The sequence below is a fragment of the Motacilla alba genome, chromosome 23 (assembly GCF_015832195.1).
Source record: "Motacilla alba alba isolate MOTALB_02 chromosome 23, Motacilla_alba_V1.0_pri, whole genome shotgun sequence".
Lineage (NCBI taxonomy): Eukaryota > Metazoa > Chordata > Aves > Passeriformes > Motacillidae > Motacilla > Motacilla alba.
The window spans coordinates 6,485,161-6,502,981 of NC_052038.1; the positions used below are offsets into that span (position 1 = coordinate 6,485,161).

General features: G+C 66.1%; 2 protein-coding genes across 6 annotated transcripts; both read left to right on the top strand.

Moving 5' to 3' along the window:
- The first annotated feature begins 1,008 nt into the window (after nt 1-1,008).
- TMEM222 (transmembrane protein 222) lies at nt 1,009-8,062 on the top strand. The gene is made up of 6 exons (XM_038161013.1): nt 1,009-1,162; nt 2,592-2,676; nt 3,416-3,447; nt 4,414-4,510; nt 4,803-4,933; nt 5,808-8,062. Exons 1-6 carry the CDS (start codon nt 1,047-1,049, stop codon nt 5,893-5,895), a joined length of 549 nt encoding a protein of 182 aa, XP_038016941.1. The 5' UTR covers nt 1,009-1,046; the 3' UTR covers nt 5,896-8,062.
- Nucleotides 8,063-11,486: 3,424 nt separating this feature from the next.
- Nucleotides 11,487-17,684, top strand: SYTL1 (synaptotagmin like 1). 5 transcript variants are annotated; one of them, XM_038161136.1, is made up of 16 exons: nt 11,488-11,683; nt 12,241-12,394; nt 13,371-13,662; nt 14,039-14,184; nt 14,306-14,402; nt 14,751-14,790; nt 15,029-15,128; nt 15,288-15,403; nt 15,637-15,756; nt 16,101-16,267; nt 16,343-16,445; nt 16,533-16,694; nt 16,760-16,838; nt 16,908-17,007; nt 17,080-17,285; nt 17,355-17,668. In XM_038161136.1, the coding sequence occupies exons 3-16, from the start codon at nt 13,421-13,423 to the stop codon at nt 17,492-17,494; spliced, it is 1,818 nt and encodes a 605-aa protein (XP_038017064.1). In that variant the 5' UTR covers nt 11,488-11,683; nt 12,241-12,394; nt 13,371-13,420; the 3' UTR covers nt 17,495-17,668. The 5 variants fall into 5 exon arrangements, with proteins under 5 accessions (XP_038017066.1, XP_038017064.1, XP_038017063.1 ...); XM_038161135.1 differs by having other exon boundaries at nt 12,241-12,353; nt 17,355-17,667; XM_038161138.1 differs by having other exon boundaries at nt 11,487-11,683; nt 12,241-13,662; nt 16,191-16,267; nt 17,355-17,684.
- Nucleotides 17,685-17,821: the final 137 nt, after the last annotated feature.

Below are 17,821 nucleotides of genomic sequence, written 5' to 3' on the forward strand. Positions count from 1 at the left end.
GCTGGGTGCAAATCTGGAATAAACACACTTCTGCAGCTTCCTCCTGTAGTCTGAATTTAATTTCCCAATAAAGCAACTGTCATTTTTCTAAGCCGCTGCTTCCCCTCGGCTCTTGCTGCTCTGGCAGTTCCTGCCCCGTCCCGGAGGCTCCGTGGGATGATTATTTATGATTATTTCAGGTTATTTATGATTATTTCAGATTATTTCAGGTTATTTCAGATTATTTCAGGTTATTTCTGCCCCTGTGCTCCCCCCGGGGCTTTAGGGGCTCCTCCAGCTCCTGCCCTGGGGGCAGCCCGGGGCTCTGGGTGCAGGGTGCGGCCGGGGGGGCTCGGGCTGGGATGGGGGCCCAGGCCTGGAGCCGGGCTCTGGTCCTGGGGCTGGGGCCCGCTCCCGTTCCCGGCCCTGTCCCGTTCCCATTCCTGTCCCTGTCCTGTTCCTGGTGCGGGTCCGCTCCTGGTCCTGTCCCGTTCCCTGTCCCGTTCCCTGTCCAGTTCCCATTCCCGTTCCCTGTCCCTGTCCCATTCCCTGTCCGGTTCCCGTTCCCTATCCCATTCCCGTTCCCTGTCCCGTTCCCTGTCCCTGTCCCGTTCCCGTTCCCTATCCCGGTTCCCGTTCCCGTTCCCTGTCCGGTTCCCGTTCCCTATCCCTATCCCGTTCCCTGTCCCTATCCCGTTCCCTGTCCCGTTCCCTATCCGGTTCCCATTCCCTATCCCGTTCCCGGTTTTCCCGTTCCCTGTCCGGTTCCCGTTCCCGTTCCCTATCCCGTTCCCTGTCCCGGTTCCCGTTCCCATTCCCGGTTCCCTATCCCGTTCCCTGTCCGGTTCCCGTTCCCTATCCCGTTCCCTGTCCCGGTTCCCGTTCCCATTCCCGGTTCCCTATCCCGTTCCCTGTCCGGTTCCCGTTCCCTATCCCGTTCCCTGTCCCGGTTCCCGTTCCCTATCCCGTTCCCATTCCCGGTTCCCTATCCCGTTCCCTGTCCCGGTTCCCGGTGCCGGAAGCGCGGCGGCCCCGCCGGAAGTGACGCGCTGCGGGCGCGCCCGGGCATGGCGGCGGCGGAGCCCGGCATGAAGCAGTTCAATGGCGGCGGCGGCGCCGCGCCGGACGCGGAGCGCGGCCGCTTCCCGCACTGCGTGGTGTGGACCCCGATCCCCGTGCTGACGTGAGCGAGGCGCCGGGGCCGCGCCGGGGCCGCCCCTCACCCGCCCCGGTTCCCGCTGCCCCTCCCGAGCCCCGCTCGCCCTCCCGGGCGCTCGGCAGCCGCGGGGCCCCGGCCCGGGCCGGGCTCGGCGGGCGGCGGGGCAGGGCCCGGTCGGTCCCTGCGGGGGCGGAGCGGCCCGGGGAGCGCGGGCAGCGGTGGCGGAGCGCAGGTTTGGCCTGTGCCCCCCGCGGGAGGCTCGGTGCGCTCACCGGGACCGGCCTCGCCTTGCCCGCCCAGCGCGGAGAGCTCGGGAGCGCGGAGAGCTCGGGAGCTCCGCTCCGCTCCTGGGAACCCGGAGAGCTCGGGAGCTCCTTTCGTGGGAGCTCGGGAGCTGTGCCTGCGGGGTTGCGTGGGCACAGCCAGGCTTGTTTTTCCACCTTCCTCCTGCCCCGGGTTCCCGTCAGGTGATGTTTGCTGAGCCGGGCCAGAGTCAGGCGGAAGATGTGGGGTGGGGTGTGCCGGGATCGGAACGGCCCGGCAGAGGCTGCGCCTCCCCTCCCGCCGTCTCTTTTATCCTTTTTATCTCTTTTCTTTTTTGATTGCTTAAAACCTGCACCTCCGCCTTTTCCTGGAGGATTTTGCAGAGCTTTTTAACATTCCTAACTCCGGCTGGGAGTGCCGAGGGGAGCTGCCAGAGCCACCGGGGCCCTCAGGGAGAGAGGAGAGGGGACTCAGGGAGATCAGCAAAGCTGAGGGTGCAGGAGCAGGCGGGAGAGGGCTGGAACGGGGCCTGGAGGATTCCCTCCTGCAGGATGGTGATGGAGGAGGCTGGCATGCAGGTGTGATGAGGGAAAGGGGTTGGGATGGAGGTCTGAGGGAAAGGGAAAGGGTTTGGGATATAGGTCTGGTGATGGAAGGGGGCTGGGGTGTAAGTCTGATGAGGGAAAGGGTTTGGATGTAGATCTGTGATGGAGGCTGGGATATTGGCCTGCTGCTCCCTGGGGCTGTAGGCGCCCAGCAGGGAGAAGGTCTGTGAAACTGGGATCTTTTAGAGGAGGGAGTGCTCTTCCCCGAGCCAGGAGCTCTGCTTTCTGCCTGGAGAGCTGGAGCATGGCTTGCTGTGGGGAGCTGCAGCGCCGTGGGAAGGTGGGCAGGGCGACCTGGTTTTTGGTTGCTGGAGTGGAAAGTCTGGTTCTGTGCCCAGGCAGTCCCTGCAGGATCTGATCTTTGTGCTTGGCTGCACAGAGGGGTTTGCCTGGCAGCTGGGGCTCGCCCTGCCCTGCCCTGCCCTGGTGTGAGGGTGCTTCGGGCTGGGCTGTTCCCTCCCAGCCTGCTCCCTCGGGGTTCTCGCTGTGCTCCGGCCCTGCCCAGCCCGTGCCTGGCGCTGTGTCCCAGCTGCCCGTGCTGAGGGCAGGGCCGGGTGTCCCTGACAGGTCCCTGTCCCTCGCAGGTGGCTGTTCCCCATCATCGGCCACATGGGCATCTGCACCTCGGCCGGCGTCATCCGCGACTTCGCGGGGCCCTACTTCGTGTCCGTGAGTACCCTGCCCTCTCTGCCCTCCCTGCCCTCCCTGCCCTCCCCTGCCCTCCCCTGCCCTCCCTCCCTGCCCTCCCTGGCCTCCCCTCCCCTCCCTCCCCTGCCCTCCCCTGCCCCCCTGCCCAAAGGACACCCCCAGGGCCCTCTCCGGCTCTGGGCTCCTGGCTGCTGCTCCTCTGGAGCTCATCTGGGGCCTGGTAAATATTGGCTGCTGTGGTGGTGAGAAGGGGGAGCAGCCGTGTGTTCCAGGCTCTAAATGGGGAGTCCAGGAGGTAAAGCCTGCTGATTCTGAGCAGCAGAGTGCCTTCGGCTGCCTCAGCGCGTTGTTCCTGTCGCGCTGCTCAGCGTGGGGTGTGTGCCAGGCCTCTTAAGCTGCTGAGGGGCCAGGGGATTCTGAAAGTAAGGACAGTTTTAATTTGGGATAAACAATGCTCCTAATAGACCAGGACATTTGCAACCAAGAGTTAACAAAAATATTAACACTAAAAAAAAGGGGGGGGGGACAAGGCACTTGTAGGTGAGTGCTGTCAGTAGGTGAGTGCTGTCACTGTGTGTGGAGGGTGAACTGCCAAGCCCAGAGCAGAGCAGGGAGCAAGGGGAATCCAGAGCCAGGCGCCCCCAGGGCCGGCGTCTGGGGCACTTGGATCACTCAGCCAGCCACTGTGGGACCTCCAGCACCATCCATGCCCTGAATGTTGCCTTCAGCCTGCTGAGACAGTTCTCCTTTTGTTTTCTAGGAAGACAACATGGCGTTTGGGAAGCCTGTGAAGTAAGTGCTGCGTGTTTGTGTTGAACTGAGCAGCTGCCCTGAGCTCCTGGGGACAGGTGTGCCGTGGCACTGCTTTTCCTGGTGCTCAGCTGCCCTCAGTCGCCTTGGTGGCCGCTGTGTCTCTGCTTTCCAGGAAACCACATTAATTTAAATCTTTTTAGCAGCATGACAGCAACGTGGTGGTGTTAATAACCAGAGCTGTGTGGAGCCTTTGTTAGGGAAAAGGAAAAGAAAAGGCTAAACCGTTCTAGGGTGATGTTAGCAAGTGCCCTGAGCAAACACTGCCTGGCTGTGCTGGTGAGCTGAGCTGGTCACTCCCGCCCTGTCAGAAGGGGCTGGGTTTGTGTCTCCCAGCTCAGCTGTGTGTTCACACTGGCTGGGGAGCTCCTTTGGGATGTGGGAGCAGCTCAGGGCTGTCCCCTGAGCTCTGTGATTTCTGTCTGGGGTGCTGGGGGTGCTGAGCAGCCGTTCTGCTGCCTCTGCTTGTCTCAGAGAGCTGGGCTCCTGGCGTTTCAGGGGCACTGGATTTGTCCAAGTCCTTTAAGAGTGTGCAGGGCCAGGAGTTGGGCTCGATGACCCTCGTGGCTCCTTTGAGACTGTGATTCCAAGCACTGGGGCAGGTGCAGCAGTAGAACCATGCCAAGGAAACTATTCCCATCCTCCTGGGACTGTTCCCATCCTCCTGGGACTGTTCCCATCCTCCTGAGACTGTTCCCATCCTCCTGAGACTGTTCCTGTCCTTCAGAGACTGTTCCCGTCCTTCAGAGACTGTTCCCATCCTCCTGGGGCTGTTCCCATCCTCCTGAGGCTGTTCCCATCCTCCTGGGACTGTTCCCATCCTCCTGGGGCTGTTCCCATCCTCCTGAGGCCGTTCCCATCCTCCTGAGGCCGTTCCCATCCTCCTGAGGCTGTTCCCATCCTCCTGAGGCCGTTCCCATCCTCCTGAGGCCGTTCCCATCCTCGCAGGTACTGGAAGCTGGACCCCAGCAAGGTCTGTGCCTCTGGCCCCAACGCGTGGGACACGGCCGTGCACGACGCCTCCGAGGAGTACAAGCACCGCATGGTACAGCGCCTGGCCTGCCTGGGAGGGAGGGAGGGAGGGTCCCCCAGGGGCTCCAGGGGGTTCCCAGAGACAGTCTGGATACCCCAGCCCCGCAGGTGTTCAAGGCCAGGTGGGAGCAAGGAGCTTCAAGGTCCATCCACCCCAAACCGTCCCACGGTTCCGTATCTCCACAGTGGTTGGAAGGGATCCCTCCCCAGCGCTGGGCTCCTTGCCACGGGGGTGAGAGCTGGGGCTCTCCACCAGGACTGGGAAACCTCAGGGACGGGATTTCTAATCCCTTTTTGTGTTCCAGCACAACCTTTGCTGTGACAACTGCCATTCCCACGTGGCTCTGGCCTTAAACCTGATGAGATACGACAACAGCACCTCCTGGAACATGGTGAAACTGTGCTTCTTCACACTCCTCTATGGGAAATATGTCAGGTGAGCTGAGGGACGGCCTGGATTCGGCAGCAGAAGGGGCTCTTCCCTTCCCCTGAGCCCTCTGAAGCATCACCTGGCCATGGAGAAGGGAGAAGCATCCCCCCGAGCCGTGGGTGTGCTGCTGGTGGGTGGTGCTGTCACTGCCTGTGCTCAGCAAGGGAAGCAGGAGTGCCTGCTGGGTTGCAGGATGCTGCTCCCAAAATTCTGTTTCTGGCTGCAGATTTGGAGTGCCTGGAATTTGGGAAATGCTGGCTACAGCAAATCTCACTCTGTGTTGTCTTCTGGCTGGGTTAGGTCAGAACAGAAGGTCACAGGATGGCTTCTCTCCAAGGATTGCTGGTTTCCCTCCCCTCTCTGGACTCCTGTTTACATAAAAACTGGTCTGGTTTCCAGCTGCTGTGGAGCTTCCCATGCAGTGGGGAGGGAAACCCCGAGCTTTCCTTAAGGAAAGGCTCATGAAGCTCCACTTCTGTGGAGTCTTCCCTGATCTGGAGGAGCCTCTTTACCTGCTCTTGGGCAAGGACAGCTCCAGCTGTCTTGGTTAAATCCACCAGCAGTCGGAATAACAAGCCCTGTGGTAATGGGGTTTCATTTTTTGTGGCCCCCTGTCACATTCCTGTCTGTGCAGGGATGACATGGGCTTGTCTTCAACTTCATTTAAGCTGGAAGGAGACTCCAGCCCTGTTTGTGATGTGTTTGTTGTGGTCCTGACTGAGTCTCAGTTTTTAACACCAAATTCCCAGGATGGGGTGTGTGGCAGCGCCAGCAGCAGTAGCAGTCAGGCATCTGTCCCCCTCTGATTTCCCCAGTTGTTCTCCCCTCCTTTTGCCTCTGCTGGTTTCTCACGTTTAAACCTTCCCCTTTCCTCCTGCAGCGTAGGGGGGTTTGTGAAGACCTGGCTGCCCTTTGTCCTCTTCCTGGGGGTGATTGTCACCGTGGTTCTCACCCTGCACCTGCGGTGATGGCAGCCCTGGCCTCCCAATGCCTGAGCACACCAAGGAAGAAACTGTGACTGATCCAGCAGGATGGAGGTGTGGGACTCTGGGAGCCTGTTCCAGGGAAGGTGGCAGCCCCACTCCATCGTGACAGCTCGTCTTCGTCTCCTGGAGTTGGCTTCTTTTCCTCCTGTTTCTGTCCTGTCGGTGCCGTCTCCCGCTGTCAGGGAAGCTTCTGCCCTCTCCCTCTCTGCAGCTGGGGAGGTGGGGATGGGACCAGGAAGGAGAGGGGTGGGCACCTCTGCTTTCAGTGCCAAGCAAAGCCTCAAGGCGAGCTCTGCCTCCTGCAGTGGCACCAGCAGACACACCTTGGGAGGCTCTCTCTGATCTCCTGCTTTCCTCCTCCTCACCAGATGCTTCCTCAGATTCCCTGGCTCTCCAGTTAGGAGTTTTCCCTGTGGCACATCTCTCCAGCACCACGCGTTCCAGAGGGGAGCTGTGGGGTTCTCCTGGCAGGGTGGGGTGCCCCAGCACTCGGCGCTGGCCCCCAGCAGCAGCAGCAGGAGGCGTCGAGGTGGGACGCTCCCGAGGGACGCTCCGGGGCAGGGCCAGCTGCCCTGGTCCTGCTGGTGAGCCTGGCAAGGCAGGAGAGCTGGAGGGCTGGCTGGGGAACAGCTCATGGCAGGGTGCACCCTTCAGGAGCCTGCAGCAGCTTGGGGAGGCAGCCCTTCATCCCTTTCAGCTTGTGCCAGAGAAAATATCGCTTCCCTGCTCCTGCCTGGGCTCTCTGTTGCTAAATCTGGCACTGCAGTGCTCACAAGCCACTCGTTTCCCTTTGATCCCCGCGCTCCCAGCAGGCAGCAGCTGGGGCAGGGAGCCTGAGCCCGGGGCTGGAGAGCCTCTGTGGGAGCAGCACCCGAGCCTGGAGCTGGGGAGGGGAGGCCCTGGGAATTGCCTGTCTGGCTGGGCGTCGCAGCAGCAAACCGGGGCCGTGGCTTTCTCCGGGCTGGTCCCGGGTGGTGGCTGAGGGACGGTTCAGGGGGCTTTGGAGAGCACACCTGGGCACAGGTGCTGTGCAGGGACTGCTGCGGGCAGGGTGGCAGCAGCCCGGGCAGGGTGGGCTGTGGGGGGGTGGTCCCGGAGTGCCAGGCAGGAAGGGAGTTTGGATGTGACCTGGAACCCCCTCTGCAGCTGGGTCTGCTCTGCAGGGGCTGATTTTGGAGGGCTCTGAGCCAGGGGAATTGTAAACCCAGCCTGGCTGGAGGGTCTGAGCAGGTCCCTGCTGACTGTGAAGGGGGGAGAAGGGCTTTTCCACTCACACCTTCACTCCAGCACCTGACAGGTTCTGAGGAATCCATTTCAAGGAGTTCTTGTGGCCAGCAGGAAAGCTTTTCTGGGGTCCCTGCCATGTCTGCAGCCTCCTGTGACTGCAGAGCCCACTCACTGTCAGCCTGCTGGTTTCAGACCCCTCCCCATGTGCCTCTGCCGCTTCCCCGACTCCTCCAGCCACGTGGGAGGGTCGGACCCTCCTCTTGAGCTCGTTTCTGTGCTTTCCCCTTTTCCTCAGTCACTTTTAAACCACCCCTTGCACCTCCTGCTCATTGCTGTCCCTCTGTCACCCCGTGGTGGCCTTCCCCGTCAGCCAGGAGCTGGAACTGTGTGCAGTGCTTCCCTTCCCGTGTGCAGAGCAGGGGATGGAGGCTGCCGGGGCGCTGGAATCCCGATCGGAGCGAGCCTGGCGGGAAGGACGGAGCGTTCCCGGCTCTGCTCTCCCCCCAGAGCCGCTGCCCAGCGTGCCCGGGGCGAGGCAGCCGCCGGGAGAGAGGAGTGCTTCCCTTGTGCTGGCTTCAGAGTGACCCCCTGGCCGCGGGGCTGGATCCACCCTCAGCAATAACCTCGAGCTCCTCTGCCCACCCCGTCCGTGTTTTATCCAGGAGAATTGCCAAAGCTGAGACTTGGGGGTGTCAGAGGGCCCCTGACTCCCAAACCCCACTGTGAAATCCCCTCTCGTTTGCTCCTGATGCTTTTTACCAGAGCGGAGTTTGGAATGGCGAGGGCGAGCCCCCATCCCTCATCCTTTGTTCCCTTCATCTCTGCGGGGCGCTGGATTTCTTTGTAAATATTTAAACTCTGCTTCTGTGGTTTCATAATCCCGACGGCAGGGAAATAAACTGATTTCTGTGGGTATCTCCAAGTGCTGCATCTCCTCTCTCCCAGCCCTCAGCCAGGAGCGGGGTTGGGGTGGGGATCTCTGTGCCCCGCTGAACCCCGGCCCCTCTCCTGCCCAAGGGAGCCGGGTCCTGAGGCTCCCACACTTTTGGCTTTATGAACTCTCCCTCTTCCCTGCTCCAGGGGAAACTCACAGCCCTGCTGCTGGCAAGGAGCTTTGGGGGCAGGAGGATTCCCCGTCCCTGCAGTGCAGGAAGAGTTCGTGGGATTCAATGCCGGGTCTCGAGGCCTGGGCAGGGGCAGCCAAGGGTTCTGGGGTGGGAGCTGCTTTTTTCCAAGGCTGATTCCCTTCAGCTGTGAACAGCTTCCCTTTTGTCTGTGCTGTGTCCTTTTTCCGGGAGGCGCTGCTTTCCCAGCCCGCAGCCCCCTCTTCCCAGGGGAGGGGACGCCTGTCCTGGCCCTGGGGCTGCCAGGAGCAAGGAGCCAGACTCGTTTCCCCTCTCCCGGCAGGGTCTGCTGCCTGAGCTGGGAGCAGGAGGGCTCTGCCTGCTGCCTGCAGATGCAGCCGCTGATTTTCTGTTCATCTGACAGCCAGAGGCCGGAGCTGCGGGGAGGGAGTACATCAGCCTTAGAATCGGGTTGTGTCCGAGGCCAGGGGCGTTCGTGGTGCAGCCATTTCATGGAAAGCCACCCGGCTCCTCCTGCTCAGCCCCTCCAGGCAGGCAGGCTCGGCTCCTGCGGGCTCGCAGCGCGGCCCCGGCAGCCGGCGGTGCTGCAGGATGGAATGTCGGGATCTGTCCCGGCTGCCGCATGGCCTGAGCCCCCAAACCGGGGTGACCCCGCTGCTCCCCCGCACCCTCCTGGCCTGGGGTGACCGACCCCCGCTGCGGCAGGGCTGGGGACCCCGACCCTGTCCCCGCGGGGAGCCGGGAATGTCCCCGCCTTTGAAGTGGGGTCACTTTCCGGCAGCTGGCCGGAGCGGAGGGGTCCCAGGGGTCGCCCCCTTTGGGGGGGCATCAAAGGCTCCCCAGGAGCGAATCCGTGGCGCTGGGAGCTGCGGGGGCTGCGGCGCCTCCAGGCTGCGGGTCCCTCCTCATCCTCACGCCGTTGTTTCCCGGGCAGGGCAGGGGGGCGAGACCCCGCGCTGGCCTCCCAGCCCGGCCTTGGATGTCATTCCCAGCCAGAGCCACAGCTGGAAACGCCTCCAGGTCCCGGCTCCGGTGTGGGATTTGAAATGAAAAACTGAAAGTAGGAGCAAGCAAAGGGCCCCCAGCCCCAGGGAGAGAGAGATGAGACCCCCACCATGAGATCTGGGGTCCATCCCTGTGGGAACTGGGGTCTGTCCCAGGGGGATGCGGCACCGTTCCTGTGTGTGTGGCACCGTTCCTGTGTGTGACACCGTTCCTGTGTGTGGCACCATTCCTGTGTGTGACACCGTTCCTGTGTGTGGCACCGTTCCTGTGTGTGACACCGTTCCTGTGTGTGACACCATTCCTGTGTGTGGCACCGTTCCTGTGTGTGACACCATTCCTGTGTGTGATACCGTTCCTGTGTGTGTGGCACCATTCCTGTGTGTGACACCGTTCCTGTGTGTGGCACCGTTCCTGTGTGTGACACCGTTCCTGTGTGTGACACCATTCCTGTGTGTGACACCGTTCCTGTGTGTGACACCGTTCCTGTGTGTGGCACCATTCCTGTGTGTGACACCGTTCCTGTGTGTGTGGCACCGTTCCTGTGTGTGGCACCATTCCTCTGTGTGTGGCACCATTCCAGGCAGCGCTTGGTGCCGCATCAACGGGCTGGGAGGGCACAGGGCACGGGAGGCTGAGATCCCAGGAGAGGAAGGGGCCAGGTGGCCCCATGCCTTGGGGGACACGTGGCAGTGTCAAAGCCGGGGTGCTGTGCTGCAAGGGCTTCCCCACCGCCCAAAATCCACCGCTGGGTCTCCGCCCTGCTCCTGCCTCAGTTTCCCCCCAGGAGAACCAGACTTGCCTGTACCTCCCGGACCTGAGGAGCAAGTCCTGCAGGGGAGGAGGGCTGGGACAGGCCGGGACCTGCTCCTGGCCAGCGCTGGCTCGGGGCTGAGACAGAACCTGCCCCGTGCCTGTGCCCCGCCAGCTGCCTGCAAGGAAAACCATCCCCGGGGGCTGGCCCGGCACCTGGCTCGGGTGTGCTGGTGGCCAGGGTGTTCCTGGCTGCTCCTGGCTGCTCCTGGCTGTCACCAGGCTGGTGCAGCCTCCGTCCCCAGCACCCGAGGCCGTGGCTGAGGCCCAGCACACTAGCTGCACCCCTGGGTGCAGGGATGGCGCGGGACACACTGCGGGATGTGTCCCGCCTCTCCTCACGCCCTTCTCCATCCCGTAGGTGCTCCTCACTCCGGGTGCTGCAGGAGCAAAGGGTCCAGCAAGGGCTTGGTGCCCCCCCGGGCTGACCCAGAGCTGAGCCCCAGCCCGCAGAAGCCCTGTGGGGACTCAGGTGTCCTCACATCACTGTCCCTCTGCAGAGGCCTGGCTGCTTCCCGGGACACCCCGGGACTGAGGGGAGCCCACTCCTCTGGGACCCCCCAGAGCTGAGCAGCGAGCGCCCTGCAAGGGGAGAAGGAGGGAGTGGCCCACGGACAGACACACGAAGCCACTGCTGAAGTCTCATTTCCTGAGAAACCAGGCTAAAAATAATCCCCCTTTCTTGCGGTCCTGTGCTCGTTAGGTGCTGCCATCTCACATTAGAGCTGGGGGGAGCCTGTCCCCCACCCCCAGCCAGTGGCTCGCCCTCTGGCATCGAGGGAAACTGAGGCACGGGTCCCGCTGTGGTGCTCCTGCCCGGGGTTTATCCCTGCCTGGCACTGATGGCCCCATCCTGCGTGGGGCTGAGCACCCGGGGTGGTCCTGGCTGCTCAGAACCCCCGGCCCTTCAGAGCAGGGTGGGGCTTTTGGGGCTGGGGGAGCCGTGGGGCAGGGAATGTGGGGCTGGGGGAGCCGTGGCACAGGGAATGGGGGGCTGGGGGAGCCGTGGGAGGGGATGGGGGGCACCACGGTTTGGGGAGGGGGCTGGGAATGCGTTAAGGGATGGGGGCCGTGGAGCCGAGGACGCCCCGGGGGAGGGGGTCCCGCAAAGCCCCAGGGACCCGGGGCTCACGCTGGGCTTTTGGGGTGGGGGCTTCAGGTGCCGCAGGGGGCAGGGGCTGCTCCCCCATGGCCAGCACAGACCAGCCCCCCCAGCTCCCCCAGGGCAGCCCAGGCGCTCTCCCAGGCGCCCCAGAGGCGCATCCTGCCCCCAGCCCCCCGTGTGGCGCCCGGCCGGGACATCTCCCGCCCCATCCCCTTTCCCACCCCCTCGGAGTCTGCACCGGGCTTGGGGTCCCCCTGTCCCGGGGCGCACCCCCACCGCGCCACCCCTTCGCAGGCGCTGACGCCTCCCAGTTCAGCCCAGTTCAGCCCAGTTCAGCCCAGTTCAGTCCCGTCCGGCGGGTGCTGCTGGCTCCAGTCCCTGCTTTCGTGCCGCCGGGCGCGGAGGCGCTCGCAGGGCTGCGCTTGACTCACCCCGGGCGCAGCACCCAGCCGGGCCGGGCCGGGGGCGCCGCGCACCCATCGGGTCCCCGAGGGCTGCTGGGGGGCGCCGAGCCGCGGAGACCCCCCCAGCTGGGCAGGTAAGGGGGGCGTGGGGCGGAACCCGCGGCGGGGGCGCCTGGGGGGCTGGCCCCGCTCGGGGGGCTGCGCACACCCCCCTCCCTCTGCCCGGTGAGGAGCGGGGCCCGGGGCTCCCCTTTGAGGGGATTTTTGTTGTCCCCACGCTGTGACAGAGGCCTGGGGCTGGCCGGGCTCTGAGGCCCCGGGATGGGGTCCCTGGTGCAGGGGGGAGGCGAGGGTGGCCCGGGTTGGGGGGCAGCCCTGGCGCCGCTGGGCTCTGGGGGGTCACCCGGCAGGCGCTGGCCGTGGGTGAATTTTGGGGAGGGGGCGTGGGGGGGGTGTCACGCAGTCTGCAGCCCCCCTTTATCTTGTCGGGCTGCCTGCAGCGAGAAAAGGGGGACGCGCAACCCCCAGCTGCGGCTCGCTGGGGAGGTTTAACTGGTTTGACTGGTGCCCCGCGCGGGGTGGGGGGCCGGTGCCCAGCACCCCCCTGCGCGGGCTTCGCTCGGTCCTGGGGAGCCCGCCGGGAGCGGGGCACCGCAGCAGCGCCCGGCTCACGCTTAGGTGACATTTTTAGGTGGTGGCTCTGTTCCGGGGCGGGGGGACCCCCCCGTGTGCCGGCAGTAAACAGGATACGAGCGGCTGCGGCGGGGAGACAGCGGCAGCATCACCCAGCCCCGGGGAGAGCCGGTCCGTGCCCCCCAGACCCCTCCCGGCCCCGGGGAGAGCCGGTCCGTGCCCCCCAGACCCCTCCCGGCCCCGGGGAGAGCCGGTCCGTGCCCCCCAGACCCTCCCAGGGCGATGCCGGGCACGGGGGGTTGGTGGGTGTCCCAGGTTGTCCCGAGGGGGGCAGGGGGTGTTGGGGTGCCCTGCGTCTCCTGGGGGGGTCCCTGGTTTGCTGCGGGGTTGGCACCCACTGTGCTCAGGTCCTGGGCTGGGGTCCCCAACCCTGGGGAGTGTCTGACACCCCCGGGGCTGGGACAGGGGCACTTGTGGGGCAGGGAAAGGACCCTCGGAGGGGCTGGGGACAGGCTGGGACAGGGCCACCTGTGGGGCGGGGTCAGAGTCACCTTTGGGGCTGGGGACGGGGCCTCTGGTGGAGGTGGGACGCCCCAGGGCTTGGCTCTGTGGGTGCCCAGGAACCTGGGGGTGCCCGGGGGGTGCCGGGGGGTTCAGGCTGGTCCTGCCCCACGGCTGCTGCAATTTCCTGCCCTCGGTGACAGCCGGCAGCGCTTTCCCAACACCGGGGACAGGAAGGGCCGCGGTGAGGCAGCGCCGGGCATGGGGCAAGACCCCTCTGGGAGCTGTGATGAGCGGAGCACGGGCTCAGCCCGGTTCGGGCTCAGCCCATCGTGGGGGCGGCCAAGCCCCTTCTACCATCTGTCCGTGTGCCCTGGCAGCCGGTGAATCCCTGGGAAAGCGGGCAGGGGCAGAGCCAGCCCTGAGCAAACACGCTGGGCAAACAGCGGCCGCGGGCAGGGCTGGCCTGGCACGGAGCCGGCAGCGGGAGGAGCGGCCGGTGTCCCCGAGCCCTGCCCCGGGCTGGCTCTGCCCTCTCCGGGCACCCTGGGCACCCCGAGCCCTGCCCCGGGCTGGCTCTGCCCCCTCCGGGCACCCTGGGCACCGGCCCGCTCCTCGTCTGTCGCGCCGGGGGTGGCGGGGGCGCGCAGGGGGCGCGGGCTGAGCTCCCCCCGCCGGTCCTTGCAGCGGGATGAGCGGGGGGGATCCCCCCCGGCGGCCCCCAGGTGCCTCTGCAGATGCTGGCCTCGCTGGTGCACGCCCGGCGCGCTGAGCAGCCCGTGTCCCCGGCCCCGCGGGCTGTCCCCGCGCTGTCCCCGGCCCCGCGGGCTGTCCCCGCGCTGTCCCCGCCGCTGCCCATGGCGCTGCAGCCCGAGGCGCTGCTGGACCTGAGCTTCCTGACGGAGCAGGAGCGGAGCTGCATCGCCCGGGTGCTGCAGCGGGACTGGCAGCTCCGCCGGCGGGAGGAGGGCCGCATCAGGTGCGCTGGGGGTCCCTGTCGGTGTCGCCCTTGGGGACAGCGTGGAGCCCCCAGCAGCAGTCCCCTGGGCTCTGTCAGCCCCCCGGGTACAGAGCAGCCGGGGGGGTCACCCCTGCTCACCCGGGGATGGGGTCACCCCGAGCTCAGCCAGGGAGGAGCCCCCGGGATGTCACACCAGGGTTGTCGCACCAGGGGTGTCACACCAGGGGTGTCACACCGGCACCGAGGGTCCCAGCGGCCCTGGGGGGGGGGGGGGGGTCTGCTATCCCCCAGCCCTGCTGGGGCGGCTCCATCCCCTGGGGAGGCTCTGGGGCGGGGCACGGGGGCCGATGGCGGTGCCAGCGCGGGGGTCCCAGTGTCCCCTCCCGCCCACCAGCGAACTCCGCAAGTCGGTGTCGGACCCGGCGCGGCTGCGGAGCCTCACCGGGGACTGGTTCTGCGACGCCCGGGCCCAGCGGCACCAGCTCCAGCTGGGCTCCGACCTGGTCCGAGCCTCCATCCGCCGCAGGAGGCGGCCCCGGGGTACGCGGGGGGGGGCGCCGCGGGGGGACCGGGAACGGGGGGCCGGGGTCGGCCCGCTGAGCCCCCCATGTCCCCAGGAACGGGGGCCGGGGTCGGCCCGCTGAGCCCCCCATGTCCCCAGGAACGGCAGAGCTGGAGCACAGCCCCAGCCTGGAGACCATTGATGAGCCGCTGGCAGAGAAGGAGGATGAGGATGGTGCCTTGGAGACGGACGAGAGGTGAGGGGAGGAAGGCAGGAAGGCAGGAAGGAAGGGTGTCACCCCGCAGTGCCCCGCGGCTGGTGGCATCTCGCTGGTACCCACTGGGGTGGCACAAGGGGGCTGGAGCGGGGCACAAGCGCTGGCGGAGGGGATGGTGCAGTCAGGGCTGCTGTCTGCCCATCTGTCCATCTGTCCGTCCTTCCAGGGCCTGGCTTTCCACCATCTGTCCGCCACTGTCTCCCACCATCCCAGCATCTGTCTGTCCACCACCCCAGTGTCCATCTGTCCCTTATCCCAGTGTGTCCCCTGTCCTGGTGTCTGTCTGTCCACCACCCAGGCCAGACTGATGGTGGTCTCTTCCCGCAGCTCCCCCCCCGAGGAGGTGCAGGAGGCCGCTGAGCCCCAGGTGGGTCCCTGCTGGGGGCTGGGCAGTACCTGAACCCCGGCGATGGGTGGGGTTCAGCTGCAGCATCCCCAGTGCCACCCCAAGGTTGTGCTGCACTCAGTGATGGGAAATGTCCCCCAGAAGGTCCCACGGGGTGTCCCTTGGGCCGTCCCTCATCCTGTCCCCAGCAGCACAGAGGGCTGGGCTGGGGGAGCAGCTGGGGGTGCCCGGGGTCCCCTTCTGACCCTTTCCCTCACAGCCCAGCCCCCCCGGCCCGGCTGTAGAGGGGCCCCCGAGGTCACAGACCGTGCTGCAGGGTGACATCCCAGCGAGGGAGCGGGACAGTCCAGCACAGCCAGGTCAGTGGGATGGATGGGGGTCAGGGCTGTGAGGGGCTGCTGGAGCCCCCCAGCACCGCTCGCCAGCCTCCTCCTGCCCCCACAGCTGCGGCCCTTCAAGGGATCCCCCTCCTGCCCACCCTTGCTGGCTTGGACCCCCTCCCACACTTGTCCTTGCAGGTGACACGGGAGGTCCCTCCCTCGGCTCCTGCAGCAGGGAGGAGGATGAGGAGGATGAGGAGGAGGATGAGGAGGAGGAGCAGGACTCGGCGCTCAGCAGCCACAGCGCTGGGCAGGTGGGATGGGGCTGGGGGTGCTCTGGGGGTCGGTGGGTCTGTATGGGATTGGGGGGGCTGGAGAGGGTTGTAAGGAGTTTTGGAGGGGGTGTGTGGGGTTTTGGGGGTCTGGGGCTCTGGACAAAGCCAGCACAGCGTGGGCTGTACCCCAGCACCAGGCGCTGCTGGGAGCTGGGTGTCCCCGGTGGGTCTGGGGGCCCAAGGGGGGTGCTGACCCCTCTTTGTGTTTCCAGAGACCAGAAACCCCCCAGACGGATCAGAGCCCCCCAGACCCACTGTCCCCACGGAACGGCCACACGCCCCCGAGCCTGCTGAGCACCAGCTCCTCCGTGTCCAGCCTCAGCTCCTCCACGGTACGGGCTGGGAATGGGGCTGGGGATGGGGATGGGGATGGGACTGGGAATGGGAATGGGAATGGGAATGGGAATGAGAATGGGAATGGGAATGGGGATGGGAATGGGACTGGGAATGGGGATGGGATTGGGAATGGAACTGGTAATGGGAATGGGAATGGGGCTGGACTGGGAATGGGAATGGGAATGGGGCTGGGGCTGGGTCACTGGGGCTGGGCCTGGGTTCGGGCTGGGGTTCGGGCTGGGCCTGGGTTTGGGCTGGGGCTGGGGTTCGGGCTGGGGTTCGGGCTGGGGCTGGGCGGGCAGGGGGCACCTCCCCAGCTCTGCTGCCCGTTTCCCCGCAGCTGAGCGGGAGCCTGATGAGCCTGTACAGCGAGGGGGAGCTGGGCAGGGTGCCCGTGCGGGGCTGCGTGCAGTTCTCCCTGCGCTACCAGGCGGCCGAGAAGGAGCTGCAGGTGCACGTCCTGCGCTGCCGGCAGCTGGCCGAGGCCAAGAAGCAGCGCTCGGACCCGTGAGTGCCCCCCCCCGCGGCACTGCCCAGGGGTGCCCCCGGCCCCGCTGCCCCCACCTCGTGTTTTGGCCCCAGGTACATCAAGACCTACCTGCTGCCCGACAAGTCCAACCGCAGCAAGCGCAAGACGGCGGTGAGGAAGAGGAGCTTGGATCCCGTCTTCAACGAGACCCTCAAGGTTTCCAGCCCTCCTTTGGGGTGGGTTTGGAGGGTTCAGACTGGATGGGGGCGTGGGTGATCTCACCCTGTGTCCCCTCCCCACCAGTACAAGCTGGAGAAGAGGGACCTGCAGGGCCGGACCCTGAACCTCTCCGTGTGGCACCACGACAGCCTGGGCAGGAACCTCTTCCTGGGGGAGGTGGAGGTGGCGCTGGGCACCTGGGACTGGGCCAACACACGGCCCGAGTGGTTCAGCCTGCAGCCACGGGTGAGCTCCTCGCCTCCCCAGCCCGCCGCGGGCGCGCTGCCCCCGTAACGCCCTGTGCTCCGCAGATGCCCATCCCCTGGGACGGCCTGGCCAGCCGCGGCAGCCTCAACCTGGCGCTGAAGTTCATCCCCGCGGGCTCGGAAGGTGAGAGGGGCCCCGGGCGGCCGCGGGGGGCTGGCGTGGCTGGGTGCCCCTGACCCTTGCGGCCCGCAGGAGCGGGGATGCCGCCCACGGGCGAGCTGCACATCTGGGTGAAGGATGCTCAGAGCCTCGTCCCGCTGCAGAGCGGCACCGTGGACGCCTTCGTGCAGTGGTAAGGGTGGGGGTGACTCTGGGGGCACCCGGAGGGGCAGCCGGGGTGCCCCCTGACCGCGGTGTCCCCCAGCTACGTGCTGCCGGATGACAGCAAGGCCAGCCGGCAGAAGACGCGGGTGGTGAAGCGGAGCCTGAACCCCCTCTTCAACCACACCATGGTGTACGACGGCTTCCAGGCCAAGGACCTGGCCGAGGCCTGCGCCGAGTTCACCCTCTGGCACCACGAAGCCTTCTCCAAGCGCCAGCTGGGCGGCATCCGGCTCAGCCTGGGCACGGGTGAGAGCGGGGGTCCCCAGCGCCCGGGGGGGCCCCAGCGGCGGGGCTGACGGGGGGCTCTCTCTGCAGGGAGCAGCTACGGGCTGCCCGTGGGCTGGATGGACTCCACGGCCGAGGAGCAGGGCGTGTGGAAGCAGCTGCTGCAGCAGCCCGGGCGCTGGGTGGAGGCTCTGCTGCCCCTGCGGACCAACCTGGTGCCCCGGGGGTAGCCCCGAGCCCCCGGGAGAGCTGGTGCCAGCGGGACCGTGGGGCCTGGGGCGTCACCGCGCGGGCTGGGGTCTGTGCCCTCCCCTTCCAGCAGCAATGAAGTGGCACCAGAGGGCACATCTGGCAGCTTTTTGTTCTCGTGGGCACATCTGGTGGCTGTTTATTGCACCGGCCACCATACCCTGACTTCTCCCTGCGCTGTGGGGCTGGAGCTGCTGCGTCCCACTGCTCCCAGTGTGGGGCTGTGCCCTCCATCACCCTGCAGCCGGGTCCCGCTGTCCCCAGGGTGGGGCTGTGCCCTCCCGGTGTGGGGCTGTGCCCTCCATCGC